At 40.8% G+C, this 15,566-nt stretch overlaps 1 protein-coding gene across 2 annotated transcripts in view; it reads left to right on the top strand.

Annotated features, from left to right (window-relative positions):
- Positions 1-15,566, top strand: part of LOC146785929 (uncharacterized) — a 226,286-nt gene that overhangs the window by 150,169 nt on the left and 60,551 nt on the right. For both annotated transcript variants that reach the window (XM_085635329.1, XM_085635330.1), the window contains exon 13: positions 7,524-7,672. In XM_085635329.1, coding sequence (XP_085491455.1) covers positions 7,524-7,672 — 149 coding nt within the window. The remainder of the gene's footprint in view (positions 1-7,523; positions 7,673-15,566) is intronic.

Here is a 15,566-nt window from a genome sequence, read left to right as displayed (position 1 = left end):
TCTAGTTTTTATCTCAATAGCTTCTTGCAATTGGAAAGTGGCACTGTGGTGCCATTGGACAACATGGTGAACTTCCTCATTGATGTGAAGTCACACTTTCATTGTCTTGAGCCTGACTAGGCTGTGAAATAACAACGGGAACTGATTCACAGCGACAGACTGAGATTGGGGGTTGTAATTGAGAGATATCAGCCCCATGTCAGCAGTGTTGGCAAAACTGAGTAGGCAGGCACTGGACGAAGCTCCTTGAAGAATGTGAATTGATGCTTTCACTGATACTGCTTTATATCTCAATGTCGCTGTGAATGACCCTTGACTCTGCAAAAAGTTTATAAGCAGCCCACGTGTATACTTTTGTGTTTGACATTGTGGCACTGGAGAAAGGATGTTGAACTTTTTAACTGGCATGATGTTAATCGACGCACCACTGTCTATAATAAAGGATATGGGCAACCGTTGACCTTTTTTGTAATCTTGGGGCAATGTCCTAATCAATTATGCTGTTTGTTTGGTAGTTCGCCTTTGTCGTTTTTTCTTCTTGGCAAGCAGCCAAACCTACATGTGCCTGTCGTTCCTTGGGTGAAGCCATCAGTGCTCAACCATCTCCTTCAGTGGTGCTCAATAATGATGTTGAGCCTTTGTAGAATGGAATTGACAGTGTTTATGGAACTTTCTGGCATCCATTTTCTCTTCACATAGTTAGTTTCTCTTTCGTTTAGCGAACCATTTTGAATTGGTTTTCCTTACTGCAGCCTTTGCACGCCTGTCCTATGGCTGGACATTTCCCTTCATGTGGAAATAAAAGCCCACATCAGAAACAACTTTTTCTTCTTTGGAGACGTTAACTTGCATGCGTCTACTACGTGCTTGTGCTTGTTTTTCATGATCAACACCGATTCATTTTTCTCTGTTCCAGCTTCCTTATCAGCGATTTGTTGATCTGCTCTTTCTTCTGTACTTGTAGCCATTAGTACTTTCTCTAAGCAAAGCGTATCTCTCAACATGCGTCTTCTGAGAGAGTCTGAAAGACAGCCATCGATGACTCCGAAATGTAAGGCTTCTTCATCTTTAAATTCACTACCTTTTCAGTGTATGATAAGCACATCAAGTCTTGCAACAAACTCATCCATTGTTTTACCAGGTTGCAATTGTGCTTGATTGAAAATGTACCTTTCATAGTCCACACTATGCATTGGATTGAACTTGCTTCTAACGCTTCCTTGGTTTGACGGTCCGATACCGCATCAGCCTGCAACATTTTCTTCAGCACTTCTTTTACTCAATCACCAGCAAGATTCTGAAAATACTTAATGGGGTTCTTTCCTTTTCATCTACTTCTTCCAGGGGATTTATGAAGTCATTGAACGTCTCGATCCATGCAGTCCACCTGGCACCAATATTCTGTTTCTTGGCGGTGTCGAATGGCAGTGGTGCTTTCAGAAATGGACTGCATCGTACCTCATGCTCCATTTTGCAGTCATTGAAAAATTCACAAATGCGAAGACTTTTCGGTGCACTGGATGGCACTTGCCACTGTACACACATCGGCAGCTAAATCGGGCTTGGTTGTCACACCCGATTCAAGGTCGTGTGGAACTTCCCTCGCTCTTGCTGGAAAGTACATTTGTACTTTCGTACCCGGTTTTCACTACCTTTAGCATTTTTTTGCATGGATACTGGCTCTGTGTTATGGAGCAAAGCAGTATTCCTTCTTTCAGCCTTCCCAATTGATTCTGGTGGACTTTTCGAATGCGCTCCTCAGAAGGGCCTTCAACGTCTTTGAGGGCCATACACGGGCTGGAGCGGGGCTTCCATTCCACACATGCCAACTTTGAACTGCTTCTCTTTGGGTGCATGTGGTAAATGCAAGCAGTTTTCTGAGGCATGGCAACCTCTCAGGGATAGCAGCCTTGGTTCTTCAGGGCACAGATCCTGTACTTCTCCTCACTGGTCGCGGCCTGACTCTGCAAAGCTCTGACTCTCCGGCCTGCCCTCAGTGACTGTGGATGTGCTGTTGGTGCAGAAGGCTGGATTCCCTTGTGAGGCCGGATGCTGAATTGATGAGGGAGGCCCGGCCTGGATATTAGTTCAGGAGTCTGGCAGGGGCTGCTGTGTTCTCAACAGCCTTCTGCTGGGGATATCTCTTGGGGACTTCATGACGACGGGTTGTTGGACAAAGGATATAAGCTGCATATGGTTGCGCTTTCAGGGGCATTAGAACCATATTGTTACAAAAGACATGCTGCTAATAGGAGCATGCATGTACTTTGGAGCAGGGCCCCTTCCACCCATGTACTTGGCAAGCATTGCACAACATGAGGTGCCAAGCTATGCCTGTGGTCCAAGGCTCTAGTGGGACGCCACAATGCTTAAAAACTCGAGACAGCGACACATTGGAGCATGGGTGATGAGCAGTGGACACCACACCTATAGATCTGCACCTGCCACTTCACCATTCCGCTTGCAGGGTGGGAGATGGGATCTGTGCAGCCTTCTGGGAAAGGTTGCTGTGAAAATTGTGCTTAAGTATTTGCCCCAGTTGTGCAACTGTAGTACTCAAAAGTGAGAGTCAGAGTTTGACCTGCAATTACAGTTTCTACTAAAGTGTAGCTTTTGACTATGGCAGCAGGGCACAACTTGTAGATGAAATTGCACTCTGTCATGAACCGCACACCAACTTTCTCACTACAGTAGCCTGGAGTCATTACAAGCTAACATAGCAGTGGATCTCGACCTCCTGGGACCTTGAGTGCTTCACAGCTTTGTCATTGAAAGGGTGCAGGAGCATAATTTACAACTTCTCAGTTTGATGGATCTTTACGAGTTGAATTGAAAAGTGAAAGGAAGTTAACAACCAAAATATATTCAAATCCTGTGAATCCCAATCGGAACTTACAAGAAGGACCAGGAATCGGTGACTGATGTTAAAAGATTTATTTCAAATTATGAATTAATCCAGTATATAAGTATCTCAAGAATATATTCAATAGGTACAAGATTACAGCTGGCAAGCTGAAATATTGCAATAGGTTCAGTATCAGTAGCATTAAATACAAAAAAGTGACACCCGCTGCGATAAAAAAACTGAGACTTAGAAATAGGTGTTCCATAAAGAAACTCGGGTTCTCTCTCCTAAACATGAAATAGTTTTAAAGTCATCTACTCAGAGCTCTAAGTTAAATTAGGGGTGGTATGTAGAAGGGGTCTCAGGAAAATTTGCAAATGTGAGAAGGTGTCAGCATAGTGAAGACTTCAGGAGAAGCCTTCCAGAAAAAGGAATGTTTTTAGCATAAATCTTCACACTTGCAATAATAAAGGAAGCAGAGAGGTCCATAACCCTCAAAATCTAAGGGAATCTGCTCCAACTCCTAACAATGTGATCATTAGTGAAAAAAAAGAAATATCAGTAACATTTGTATCTCCTCCCACTCCACCAGGAACCAATCATTTCACGTCTCGTGGTGTGCATTTGCAACATCACCTGAGTTTCCCTTCCCACAGAACTTAGATAGTTACTGCAACCTTCAGCACCTCTCATTCCTGATACACAATGAATAGGAGGCTTCAGCTGCTCAATAGGTCTCCAATGTCCTTGCCAAGATTTCTCCTTTCAGGCCAAACTATTAGCAAACTAATACATATAACAATACTCCTTTCTCTAGATAAGGAAAATCACGAGAACGCTACGTGCTAACCAAGCAAAAAACATTTCAAAATGAGTTCTCTACTAAGGCTAACCTTAACTAAACATTTAGGGACCTATTACGATGGAGGTCGGAAAGCCTCCAACCTTTGGTCAGAGGCTTTCCGACCCCCATCGTTGGTTTCAATTCCGACCTGCTGATTATGTATCAGTCCGCCAACATTGTAATTAGGCCCTTAGTTGTCAAAGAGAACCCCAAAGTCATAAAATTAGCCTGAGTTCAACCCACTGGTAGCACAAACCAGACAGGCCTAACTTAGGGCAATATGTAATTGTATTTAAGCAGTACCCAAACAGTAATAAAATTCAAACATCAAACAATAAAATTCCCCAATTGAATAAAAAAAAACAGAGTACATTTTAATAAAAAGAATGCAACAAAAATCCAATATAGAGATCTGCAGATTTGACTTTTTAAAGAATTAATTGAACAAGCAATAAAGCACCAATGATAATCTTTGTAAGTGGTAGACCAGGACTTGGGTGCAACTTCAGGCCAACCTCAATGGAGCAGGGGTCAGCTACAACAAACTGGTTCATCCCGGTCAAATATTTTTCCTTCTGATGTAGTCTTTTTAAATGGAGGTCAAAATCTTCCTGTGGGACAAGCCTGAAGCTGTATCCAAGGAAGTTACCTCGCAGCAAGACACCTTTGCTGTGAGGTCTCGCTGAAGACTCTGGAGGTCCAATAATTTTCTGAGTCCCAACTTTTTGGGGTTTCTGGAGCACCTCTTCTTGGGCACTTCTGAAGTTCCCAGGACCTTAGCGAAAGTACTTAGGGATCCAGAGTTTTTCTAGAAGAGGCCCCCAGCAAGGTCAGTCAAGGTCCAGTTGGAACTGGTTAACTGGCCACTTCAGGAAAAAGGCCTCTTGCAGCTTGCTGTTTCTCTGTAGTCTCACAGGAGGTCAGCCAACTGACCATTGAAGTCTCCTTCTTTGTCCTGGGTACAAGAGGAATTAGGTACAGTTCTTCAGGAATCATCTCAGGGAACAAACAACAAATCCAGTCCTTGTCTGATCATCTACAGGTCCAGGAGATGGGAGCAGAGGGCACCTAGAGATGCCACATTTATGGTTTGCACTAGCCAGATCTTGGGGATAACTCCTGGACACTTGTAACAGATTAGGGAAAAAGATTCCGGAAGCAATCCTCCTCACTTTTGCTCCAAATCCTGTTTGCCTCACTCCAAACTATTCAACATTGCACCATTCTAAAGGAAGTCCAAGATGGCACAGGCCTTCTCTGCTTGAAGGGAGCTTGTCTGCCAGTGAAGGGTTTATTTAGGGAAATTAGTTCACCCCTCCCCTGTGCCCACTCAAAACTAGTTCTGGAGGTAGCTTCCCTCCACTAGGTTTGTGGCCAGCCTGGTTCGTCTGCACTTTTAGAATATAGGCATTCCCTTCTTCAGGTATCCCCTTACACTAAACTATTAATGGGCAAGCTCTGCCCTTTTCAGTTTAACAAAGGGGCATATTATCAAGCCAGGCGATAAAATTATCGCCGCTTTAGTGGCAGAAAACTGCCGCTAAAACGGCGATAATGGGCTTGTTAATATGCTCTCTGGAATTCCAATTGAAGCTTAGGTTAGATGTCGTTCACATCTAACATGGGCTTCAATTGGAATTCCATAGAGCATATTATCAAGCCCATTATCGCCGTTTTAGCGGCAGTTTTCTGCAGCTAAAGCGGCGATAATTTTATCGCCTGGCTTGATAATATGCCCCTAAGTTCCTGGGCCCATCCTAACTGTCCTTCCGAAGCTGATAGGGATTACATGCCACACACTAAGTCCATCCTGTAATGAGGCCTAATCCATTGTTTTCTTCTGGGAGCAGTTGTCACACCTTATTAAGGCCAAGCACTGTCTGGGTGGTGCTGCCATGCTAATGCAAATTATCCTCCAGGAGGTTCAGGCACAGAATTAATTTTCTACAAAGGTTACTTTTCTTAAATACATATTACAAATGTAATTTAACCAATTAACTGGACTTTAAATAGTTATGTAAAGAGACTTTGAAGTAATATATTACCTGTTGCCTGTCAAAAGTTACAAATTAAAGTTTATAATCTGTAGTTTTATAAGGTCCAGCTGCAGCCCAGCTGTGAAAATAGCTTTTGATGTCTAGTCTCTAGAGGAATATACCAACATTAAATTTGCACATATTCCAAATTTTAAATGTCAGACACCCTAACTCGTGGGAGACAATGAGTACTTCTTGTTTTCATATTTAAAAGCAGGGCTTCACATCTTTTAAAAAGGATTTATTTTCACTGTTATGACAGCAGATGTTTAGGCTGCTGCAGTCAGGCTACATATAGTAGGCCTGCAGCTATATTCTACAGGCCAACCATGTGACTGGCACAATAGGTGCTTCAGTCCACAGGTGGCACTTAAATTCCAGACCCTAAGTGCATTTCTACAACATATGCTAGGGACCTATAGGCAAGTTAAATATATAAATCAGTAATATGCCTATTTAACGATGTGTAAAGGGTGAGCACAGGCACTGTATTCCTGTTTTGCAAGGGTGAAGTGCCAGAGTTCTAATTTCTGGAAAGATAGGTTCTAGAAAAAGGCAAACAATTTGTGGTGATCATGTAGAAAAGGCCAATTTGGTAAAATAGCTTGAAACATATGCATAATTTCTGCCCTCTTACTCATGGCATAGAGACATCTGGGCTTCTCAAATTTCTACTAAGCCAGGATGCTGTACCATAATCCAACGGCATAATAAAAGATCTACTGCATAAGTTCCCATTAGCACTCGTAAGAAAACATTGGACTTTTGCCACATAATATTCACAACTGGTGCTGTGTGAAGACGCAACACTCGCCTTTAGTTTTGTTTTGGCTTATGTCCCCTTTAGTACTGGGACAGTGTGATGTGTATAATTAATATTTGTACGCTGTCAAACTGTGTGTTGTAACGTGCTTAAGTTCTACTTTGAAAATTTTGTAATTTGCTAATGTCCTCAACTAAAATAAAAAGAAAAAATATGAATAATGTGATTTGTAAGGACCCGGTTGTAAAGCTTGCATTGAAGTGTACCATTTACAAACAGTGTTTAAGGGTTTAACCACATGCACTATTTAAAATGTACCAATGCTTTCATCCAAATGTGGTTTAAATTAATTTAAATTTACTTTAAACCCGTCAGATCCTTCCAAGTTTTGTTAAAAGTTGCAGTCCTATTATTCTTTAGAATACCACATTCCCCACTTGCCATATAGCTTGAGGAAGTTACCACAAGCCTTCCTGTAGACATCTTAAAAGGCTCTTTAAGATCCCACTGTGCTTTAAATGCACAATTTGCTTACGGATCCCATGGTAAGAACTGGGGCAGGCCCTCAATGACCCTTATGACCTCTGTCCCACAAAAGCTTCTGACTATATTGCAGATGAGCATGGGATCCTTGTGTAGTGCAACTCTTAACTCTACTGTGCAATAGTTGCAGAGAGCCACTGTAAACACTAAGGTGTAGCATTCTTGAGGCGCCCTGGGACAACATAGATTGCTATGCCATCTGTTAAACAAAGTGGAGAGATACACCTGAACTGGTAATGCCTGCCATGCTGTGGTTTATTATTATTGGCGCGTGTGCTGAATTGTATCGATATGTCTGTAACACTACCTTAACTTTGCTTGCCTGTATGCTCGAACTAAGTTCAATAAAGGTTTGGAAAAAAATAACAAAAAACACTGAGGTGTAACACAACATGTAATACCAGTGGGTGCACTTCCATTGGGAGTTCAAAGTAGGTACAGTGTGATCAACTAACAGTGTCAATGATGTTCTTTTAACTGCTTTACCACAAGAGCCTATCTGTCGCGGATGTCACAGACCCATTTCCAGCGACAGTGAGCAGCTGAAGCCAATACTAGAACACTGCATTCGAAAATTCAACAATGAAAGCGGCCAATTGAACCTTTTCAAATTGGGAGAAATACGGAAAGCCACCTCACAGGTGTGTACTTGTTTATTTTCCACCAAGTTTGTGGTGTCAGTTTGAATATTGTCTGTTGATATGATTATATGGCTGTACAAAAACAGTAGCATTGTAGAGGGTTGAATGTAGCATCTGTTTGAGGTGAGGAAGGGCACAGATTATTAGGTGCTCTTCCTTTCTGAACCTGCTCCATCATCCAAAGCCTGGCGTCAACCCTAATTGCGTGGCCCACAATCTCAGCACAGTCTGCTGCTTTGGTTCAATCAGAACATATACACCAGAGACCAACACCTTATACCTAGGAACCAAGGGTAATATTAAAAAAGTCAAAGGAGAATGTTTTTTAGGATTTTATGAAACCACTGATGATCTGAGGGAGCCAAGTCAGAGCATACCCCATAATCAATCAGATAAAATACATTATTGTGATGTAAGGATGTGTATTTGAGGGCAAAAACAATATCACAAGATGGCATTAGTCAAAACATGGTTCTCCTGGTATTGACACAGTGCAAGTGATAAGGCGAAGAAGGTGTACATGTACAAATTGGGGTATATACACCACTCCTCTTCGTATCAAGAAATACTCGGACATTCCTGTGCTGCAAAATCAATGTCATGATTTAGCTTCCCCCGACACAAAAGGGGACGAGTCCCTTTAGGTATCGACACAAAGTACTTTAAAGCAAGTGCTATTTACAAAATGAATGTGATTACATGTCATGATGCTTTAAATGATGCAATTTTTGACTGCTCATCTCGTTCTATAAATGGTTTAAGGTTATCAATACACACCAGACATTTCTCCAGATATGTCAAAGACGAGCATGAACATGTCTTGGCAGTTGAACAGTAAATATCTCTATGAATATTAACATGACTAAATAAACACTGCATACATATTGACTGGCAGTTCGTATCTTTAGCACATAGTTCGACTGTCTGTCCTCTCATCTGTGATTGGTTATCGTCACCAATATCCTAGACATTTTGTCAGACATGTCATTGACCAATATAAACAAGTGCCAGCAGTTTGAACAGTCTATATAGATTCCCTGTAAATGTAAGCTTTGTGAAATAAACACTCCTTACATATTGCCATGCAGATTGAGTTGTTAGTGCAGATTAGGACTGCCAGCCCATGTCATTTATGATTGGTTTACAATATCAATACAAACAAGACAATAGTCATAGTAACATAAACCAATGCAACGAATACACGCTAGTGTTAGAAAACCAATGTAGACTATACGCTAATGTCTACTGAGCAAAGTGTCTCTATACACAGAGACAGACAAATGAATACCCCAGTGTATCTAGAGGCCAACGGATCAATCACTCTCAGGGCGAACACATTGTGTGGGTAGATGTCATATGCAGAGGATTATTTTACGGATCAGGTTTACTCCCAATATGATGCATATCTTGTGTGATCAACATTAGTGCTAGGAATAGAAGTGATACACCAAAATGTAAGTTTTAAAATAACAAATACTTTCCGGTTTAAGGTGGTGACCCCAATCGGAAGGTTTGAATAGCCTTGATTAGTCAAATGTCCAACTATTACACCCAATTCGGAAAAGCTCTTACAATTCGTCTGCAGAAAGAAATCTTGATACTCGGCTGACTGCACTCTATTCTTGATAAGTGGATATACCTGAGTGAAAAGAACCTACAAGATACAGTGATTAAAACCAGGTTAAAATTCCCAACAGTCACAAAGTCAGAGAAGTGGTAGCATACAAATAACATAAACTCATTTAGCCCATATGAACGGCCAGTTCTTCCTCGGAATTGAGACTACAAGGCATCAGTGTATCAAATTCAATAATGAATTTCGACTCAAGAATGCACAATTTTTTCTTTCTGTTGCCCCCCTTTATATCTAGTTCGATGGCAGAACTTTATCATTTTGAAAACGCATTTCCCCAAAGTGTCTTGCCACTGGGTATGGGATATCATTGTGGTGTATCGCCCATATGTGTTCCACGACCCTCTTCTGGGCCTTGTAAATAGTGCTACCAATGTACATTTAGCCACAAGGGCATAAAAAACAATACATACAGTACTCAGTGTTACAGGTCAGAACGTTTCTGACTGTGTACTCCCTAGAAGTGCTGGGGATGATGAAACTAGAGCTATTCGAACTGCTACTGCAAGCTTTGCACTGTATACAACAAACAAACCCACCTCTCTGTTGTGAGTTGCCACTGGAAACCTGTTCAGTAACTTGATTGTGGCTTAAATTTCATTTAGTGAATGACTCTTCCTGAATGTCAGTGATAGAGATCAGGGTATCTAAAATATGCCCACTACCACGGATAGAGTAATCACACAGTTACACGCACATACATTCATCATACGCTAGGGCCCATTTCACTAACATACGCTCAAAAACTCTACCAGCAATAAACCTGTGGAAAGAAAACACCTAAACACCCTGCATCAATATCAGGTCGATCAGATCTGGTTTAGTGACTGTCCTAATCAATAACATAATCTACACAACATATACAATAATGATCAAAAATATAAACCCAATAATTGACAAGAAAGAAAATTCAACACCATGTTTAAAATTATATTGCTTTATCTAAAATTAGTCAAAGTTAAATCAATCAGAATAAATCATTTCTCATAGTTACCTATTCTAACTAAATGTCAGAACGGGTCAGGACAAGTCTCTCGGTAAAGTCTTTCAAGACGAAGTCCTCAGCACGATCCTCAGCAACGCAATCTCCCGCAGCAAAGGTAAAATGGCAAGTGGCAAAAGGGTGGCAAGAACCCTCTCTAAGCTAACAGTTTTTATAATAAATTGAACAAAGGAAAGATACATTGGAACATAGGAAAAATCATTATGTCCGCCGGACTTGCTGAGCAGAGCGAGAAGGAAAGGATGCAACATTGCAACATTTGTGAACCTCCGCTCAGGAAAATTACACATAGCGAAGACTACGGAACAGGAACCAAGAAAATAAAACATGTATCACATTTAATCCGGCTTCTCCTCGGCCATCGAGCCACAGTTCAGAGTTTCCCTCTAAGGCTCCTTTGTCTTTCGAGATTGCCAAGGACACTTTCACTTCTCTTGGAGAACTCCCAAAAACTGCTGCTGTCCTCATGGAAAGTTTTATAGAAGGACCATGGTCAGTCAACTTCAAAACCATTTCCAGCAGGGGTCTCCCTCGTCACGTCTTTCACATATTCACTCGAGGCCAGGCTTCAAAATTCAGCCATCTTAATACAGACTCCATAGGCCACAATAGACCATCTTTAATTAAAGAGACAAAATAAACGTTACTACAGCATAATGATTAAACAGTGTTAACCCCACTAATACCCTTATGTGTATGCATTTATCTAGCTTTGCAACATAAAAAAGCATTAATTCAGACAGCGTTTTGTGCTCAAAATAAACAGCACACAGCAACGTTTAAACATGGAAACTTGCACGTTATTTTTTAGAAAACAGAAACAGCACACGCATGCTAACCCTCGTGTAACTTTCTCTTATGTTAAGACAAACGAATTGATTAATAAAAAACACACTTGCACAAGACAAATAATTAATTGTTATTTATTAATATTTAATAAAACGCATAGACATACTAGAGCTTCAAAAGCCCCTGAATTTTCTAAATGAAAACTCTGCTCCAGCAATCCCCCCTTTGGTGATTTTATCACCAAATAAACCCAAAAAAAAAATTAGTAAAAATTTAGTCCCATTTTAGGAGAAATCAGAAATTTCTTTTCCCCTTACACAACATTAAACACCAGTCACTCTTTCATCATCTCTCTTTGTCTCTAAGTGAACACTCTCCCTCAATTCTTCTAGTTCAATTTCTTGAGGTTCTCTTTTCAACTTCTTATTTTTCTTTTCCTTATTCAATTTATTTTTCACTCCCCTGTTTTTACAACACACACACACCAATCTTATTATTAATAAAGCCACAATTATACAAGACAAGGGAAACAATATTCTACCTATAATTGTACTACCTATTTTTGCAATAAAATCCTTAACAGCTATCATTTTATTAGCTATTTTAGTCCACAAACTCCCAGCTTCAAGTGGTACTAATTCTTCATGCAAATCAGTAATATTTCTGATATAGACCTTCAGGTCTTTACTTTCGTCAGGAATGTAAGTGCAACAATGTTGAACTTTCAATATTCCACAAACTCCACCCTCCTTGGCCAATAGAATATCAAGGGCAAGTCGATTTTGCATAGACATGGCACGTACGGCACTTAATTCCATATTCACCAAAAGAAACCCTCCTGCGGTATTTGTCGATAAGCGATCAACCACTGTGGACAGTTTCCGAATTCCATAAGCATTTAAAGAAATTCCCACTGCTGGAATCAAAACCCCAAAAATATCACCCACAATTTCAGACCAAGTTTCTCTCTTAAAACGTGTTAATAAGTTAATATCTTCTACATCTCTTATTTTATCTGTATGAAAAATCTTAGGAAAAACCAGGCCCACATAACACGTGCCATACCAATGGTCAGGCAACTTGTAATAAGCCTTGTTCCCACAAACATAGTACACTCCTGGAAAAATCGTATCTTCTCCACCTCTGAAACCCCAACCTGTCGCAATGAAGTATGTATCATGGCACTCACTAGTTCCCACAAAATATGTATCATATTGGGATTTCCTTCTGGTAATGCAAAGTTTACCCTTCTGCGGCGCATCTAGAGCTAAAGTCGGACTAGCCCCATTTCTCAACTCTTTTCCCATCTCAATGTCCCAAATTGTCTCACTCACTTCATATTTTCCCCCTTTCTCATGCATGTTCACTCTCCTTTCTTCTACCATATCCAGGAAAGCTCTCTCCTCTTCTTTCAAACTGCAAGTTAAATTATTCTTAAAAATGTAATCTAATGTTAATCCTTTTTCTTCAATAAAAATCTCACCAAAAGTGTTAGCTTCTTTAGCTGGATTCAGCTCTTTATTCATTGGCAAGTGCCCAAAAATACTATCTCTGTTAGACATCTTATAATCTACTTTCCCTAACAAATAAAAAACACTACTTAAAATACTACAGGAAATACCATATGTAGCTGGTAAATGGTGATAAGTAACACCCTCTGAGACGGATGCAGGTAATTGCATACAGACGTAGCAATCCCTTACTTCCATTGTCTTCACATATTCATATAACAGTTTAGAAAAAACATTACTAGAAAAATTATTAATTGACCTATCTTTGTGTATGTAACTACTACTTCTAATTGGAACTACTTTTTGTGAATTCTTCTCTACATTTGTCACATTCTCTATATTCATTCCAAACTCTACTCTAAAAGTAACTAATAAAACTAAAACACCCCATAGAAGCATTAATAATCCAGTACAACAGCAGCACATTCTACACCACCTCTTAAAAAAGGCACATCTATTTCTATTATCCTCTATGTTAGCCATTTTAGTTTAGCTTGTACTACTCCACTACTGTTTGAACTTCTTCAATTCTTCAGCAATTCTTCAGCTTTCAGTTTATCCAAATGATCTCTTCGTTCACTTGATCCAAGTGAATCCTTTTTTCACTCAGTTTGGATACTTGTCATTCTTTACTTCAATTTCTTCAACATCAAATTGTATCAGATCTCCAACATCAAGATCCTCAGTACTCGACTCTTCTCCAATGTCAGTCAAGAGTACTTTCAGAATTTCACCAGTATCTTCCTCAACCACTTTTCTCAAGACCACTTCCGGATTATCTCGAGTCACTGTTTCTTCTTCTCCTCCTTCAGACAGTGCCACATAAGACCATTCCGGTGATCTGTACTGTTGGTTGGGTCTTCTTACTCTTTTTATTTCCACTGGTTCGTTTGATTCCTTTGATTCTTCTCCTTCAGCTTTTGAACTTTGACTCGAAACTTCATTCACTTGTTCAGCTTTCGATGAATTTGCTCTTATTACTCTGTATCTCAGCCTCTTAACTCTGTTGTTAGGCCAACGATCTCCTCTTAACACCTTTTTCGGCTTTGTTTCTTTATTACTCCTTTCTCCAATCCAAGTTCTCTTTCTCAGAACTCGACCCTCTGTTTGTTCATCTTCATCATCTGTTTCAAGTGCCTCTTGTTTCCGTTTTCCAGCAGCTTTCTTCTTCTCCACAGATTTTTTCACCACTGTTTGAGACTTCCCTACTCCTGTCCCTCCTCGGGTCTCCGACACGCAATCTTCTTGCTGTCTACTTGTCCCTTCACCTAGTTCCTCATGAATGTTCCCTACACCTCCTCGGGGGTCTTCCGCAATCTGTCCCTCTCTATCTTCTTCTGACCCTACTTCTTCAAGTATAATCTCAAGTGGTTCTTCAATCTCCTCCTCTTCTGATTCAGGAGTAGTCTCTGTGTGATTTCTCTTTTCTTTTCTTTTTCCTTCACTGCTGTTTGAAACTTCAGGCTCTCTTACAGAATCCGATCTTCTCTCTGATACTCGCAGTGATTCTCTTGAAGCTCTCTCTGCTTCTTTTCTCACTGATTCCGTATCATCAGTATCTTCATCATCACTGGAATCTGACTCTTCAAAATACTCTTTACCAGTCCCTTCTTTTGGATTTGGAACTCTCAGAGTATGACTTGCATGTACCCAGTGCTTCACTCCAGCACACTTTACTGCAGTCGTTGTAGTCAGAATGACTTGTCTTGGCCTTCCCCACCTTGGAATCAAGCAATTTCTTCTTCTGTGCACCTTAGTCCTCACCCAGTCTCCTGGACTCAGATCATGGGCTTGCTTCTTCTCAAGTGTGGTAGCTTCTTCTCCAACCTGGTGAAACACAGAATGAACTGCGTCAGCCAGGCCTTTACAGTAATCCAAAATCATGTCATCAGTTATTGTCACCAACTTATTGACAGGCACGAATGCATGGCGCATAGCACGTCCCATGATTATCTCGTGCGGGCTCAAACCAGTAGTTCTATCTGGAGTAGATCTCATTGTCATCAGAACTAAAGGCAAAACATCTGGCCATTTCATGCCAGTGGCTAAGCACATCTTTCCAATCCTGTTCTTGATTGTGCCATTAATCTGCTCAACCACACCAGAAGCCTCTGGTCGGTATGCACAATGTAGCTTCTGCTGTATTTTCAATGCTTCACAAATCAAACCCATGAGCTCATTCTGAAAGTGTCTACCTCTATCAGACTCAACTGTAACTGGAAACCCGTACCTAGGAATCAACTCCCTCAACAGTAATTTTGCCACTGTTAATCCATCATTTCTTCTAGTCGGGTACGCTTCCACCCACCTTGAAAACAAACAGACTACCACTAGAACATACCTCAGTCTGTTCACTTGGGGCATCTCAATGAAATCAATCTGCATTCTTGTAAAAGGACCTCCTTCTCTGCCTATTGTTCCCAGACTCACCACTGTCTTTTTCCCAGTGTTAAATTGCTGACAAACTAAACACCTCTGACAGATGCTCTCTGCAATTGTCCTGAACTTTGCATTGTACCAGGTCTGCTTAAACGACCTAACCATCGCGTCTCTCCCCAAATGTCCCTGGCCATGATACATCCTTGCCATTGACGACAAGATAGAGTTAGGCATCACTGGTCTGCCATCTCTGTAGACCCAAACATGGTCTGTTTCTCTTGGAGCACATCCTGCCTTAATCCAATCTTGTTTCTCTTCATCTCCTGCCTCATCTTGTAACTGCTTCACTTCATCCCAGGTCTCTAGGACATTAGTAAACATCACAGAAAGAAAAGACATTTCCCTCTCTCTTTCCCTGTTAATGGACTGATTCGTCTTGGCACAGTACTGTGCAACATCATTGGCGTACCTATTTCCAATCGTTATAAAATCCTCCCCCTGACCATGGGCAGCACATTTTACAACTGCTAACTCCTTAGGCAGCTGTATCGCCTCAAGCAACTTTCCAATCATTTCAGC

The sequence above is a fragment of the Triturus cristatus genome, chromosome 11 (genome assembly GCF_964204655.1).
Source record: "Triturus cristatus chromosome 11, aTriCri1.1, whole genome shotgun sequence".
Lineage (NCBI taxonomy): Eukaryota > Metazoa > Chordata > Amphibia > Caudata > Salamandridae > Triturus > Triturus cristatus.
Note: the sequence above shows the minus strand (reverse complement) of the source record. Positions and strands in the feature narration are given on the sequence as shown.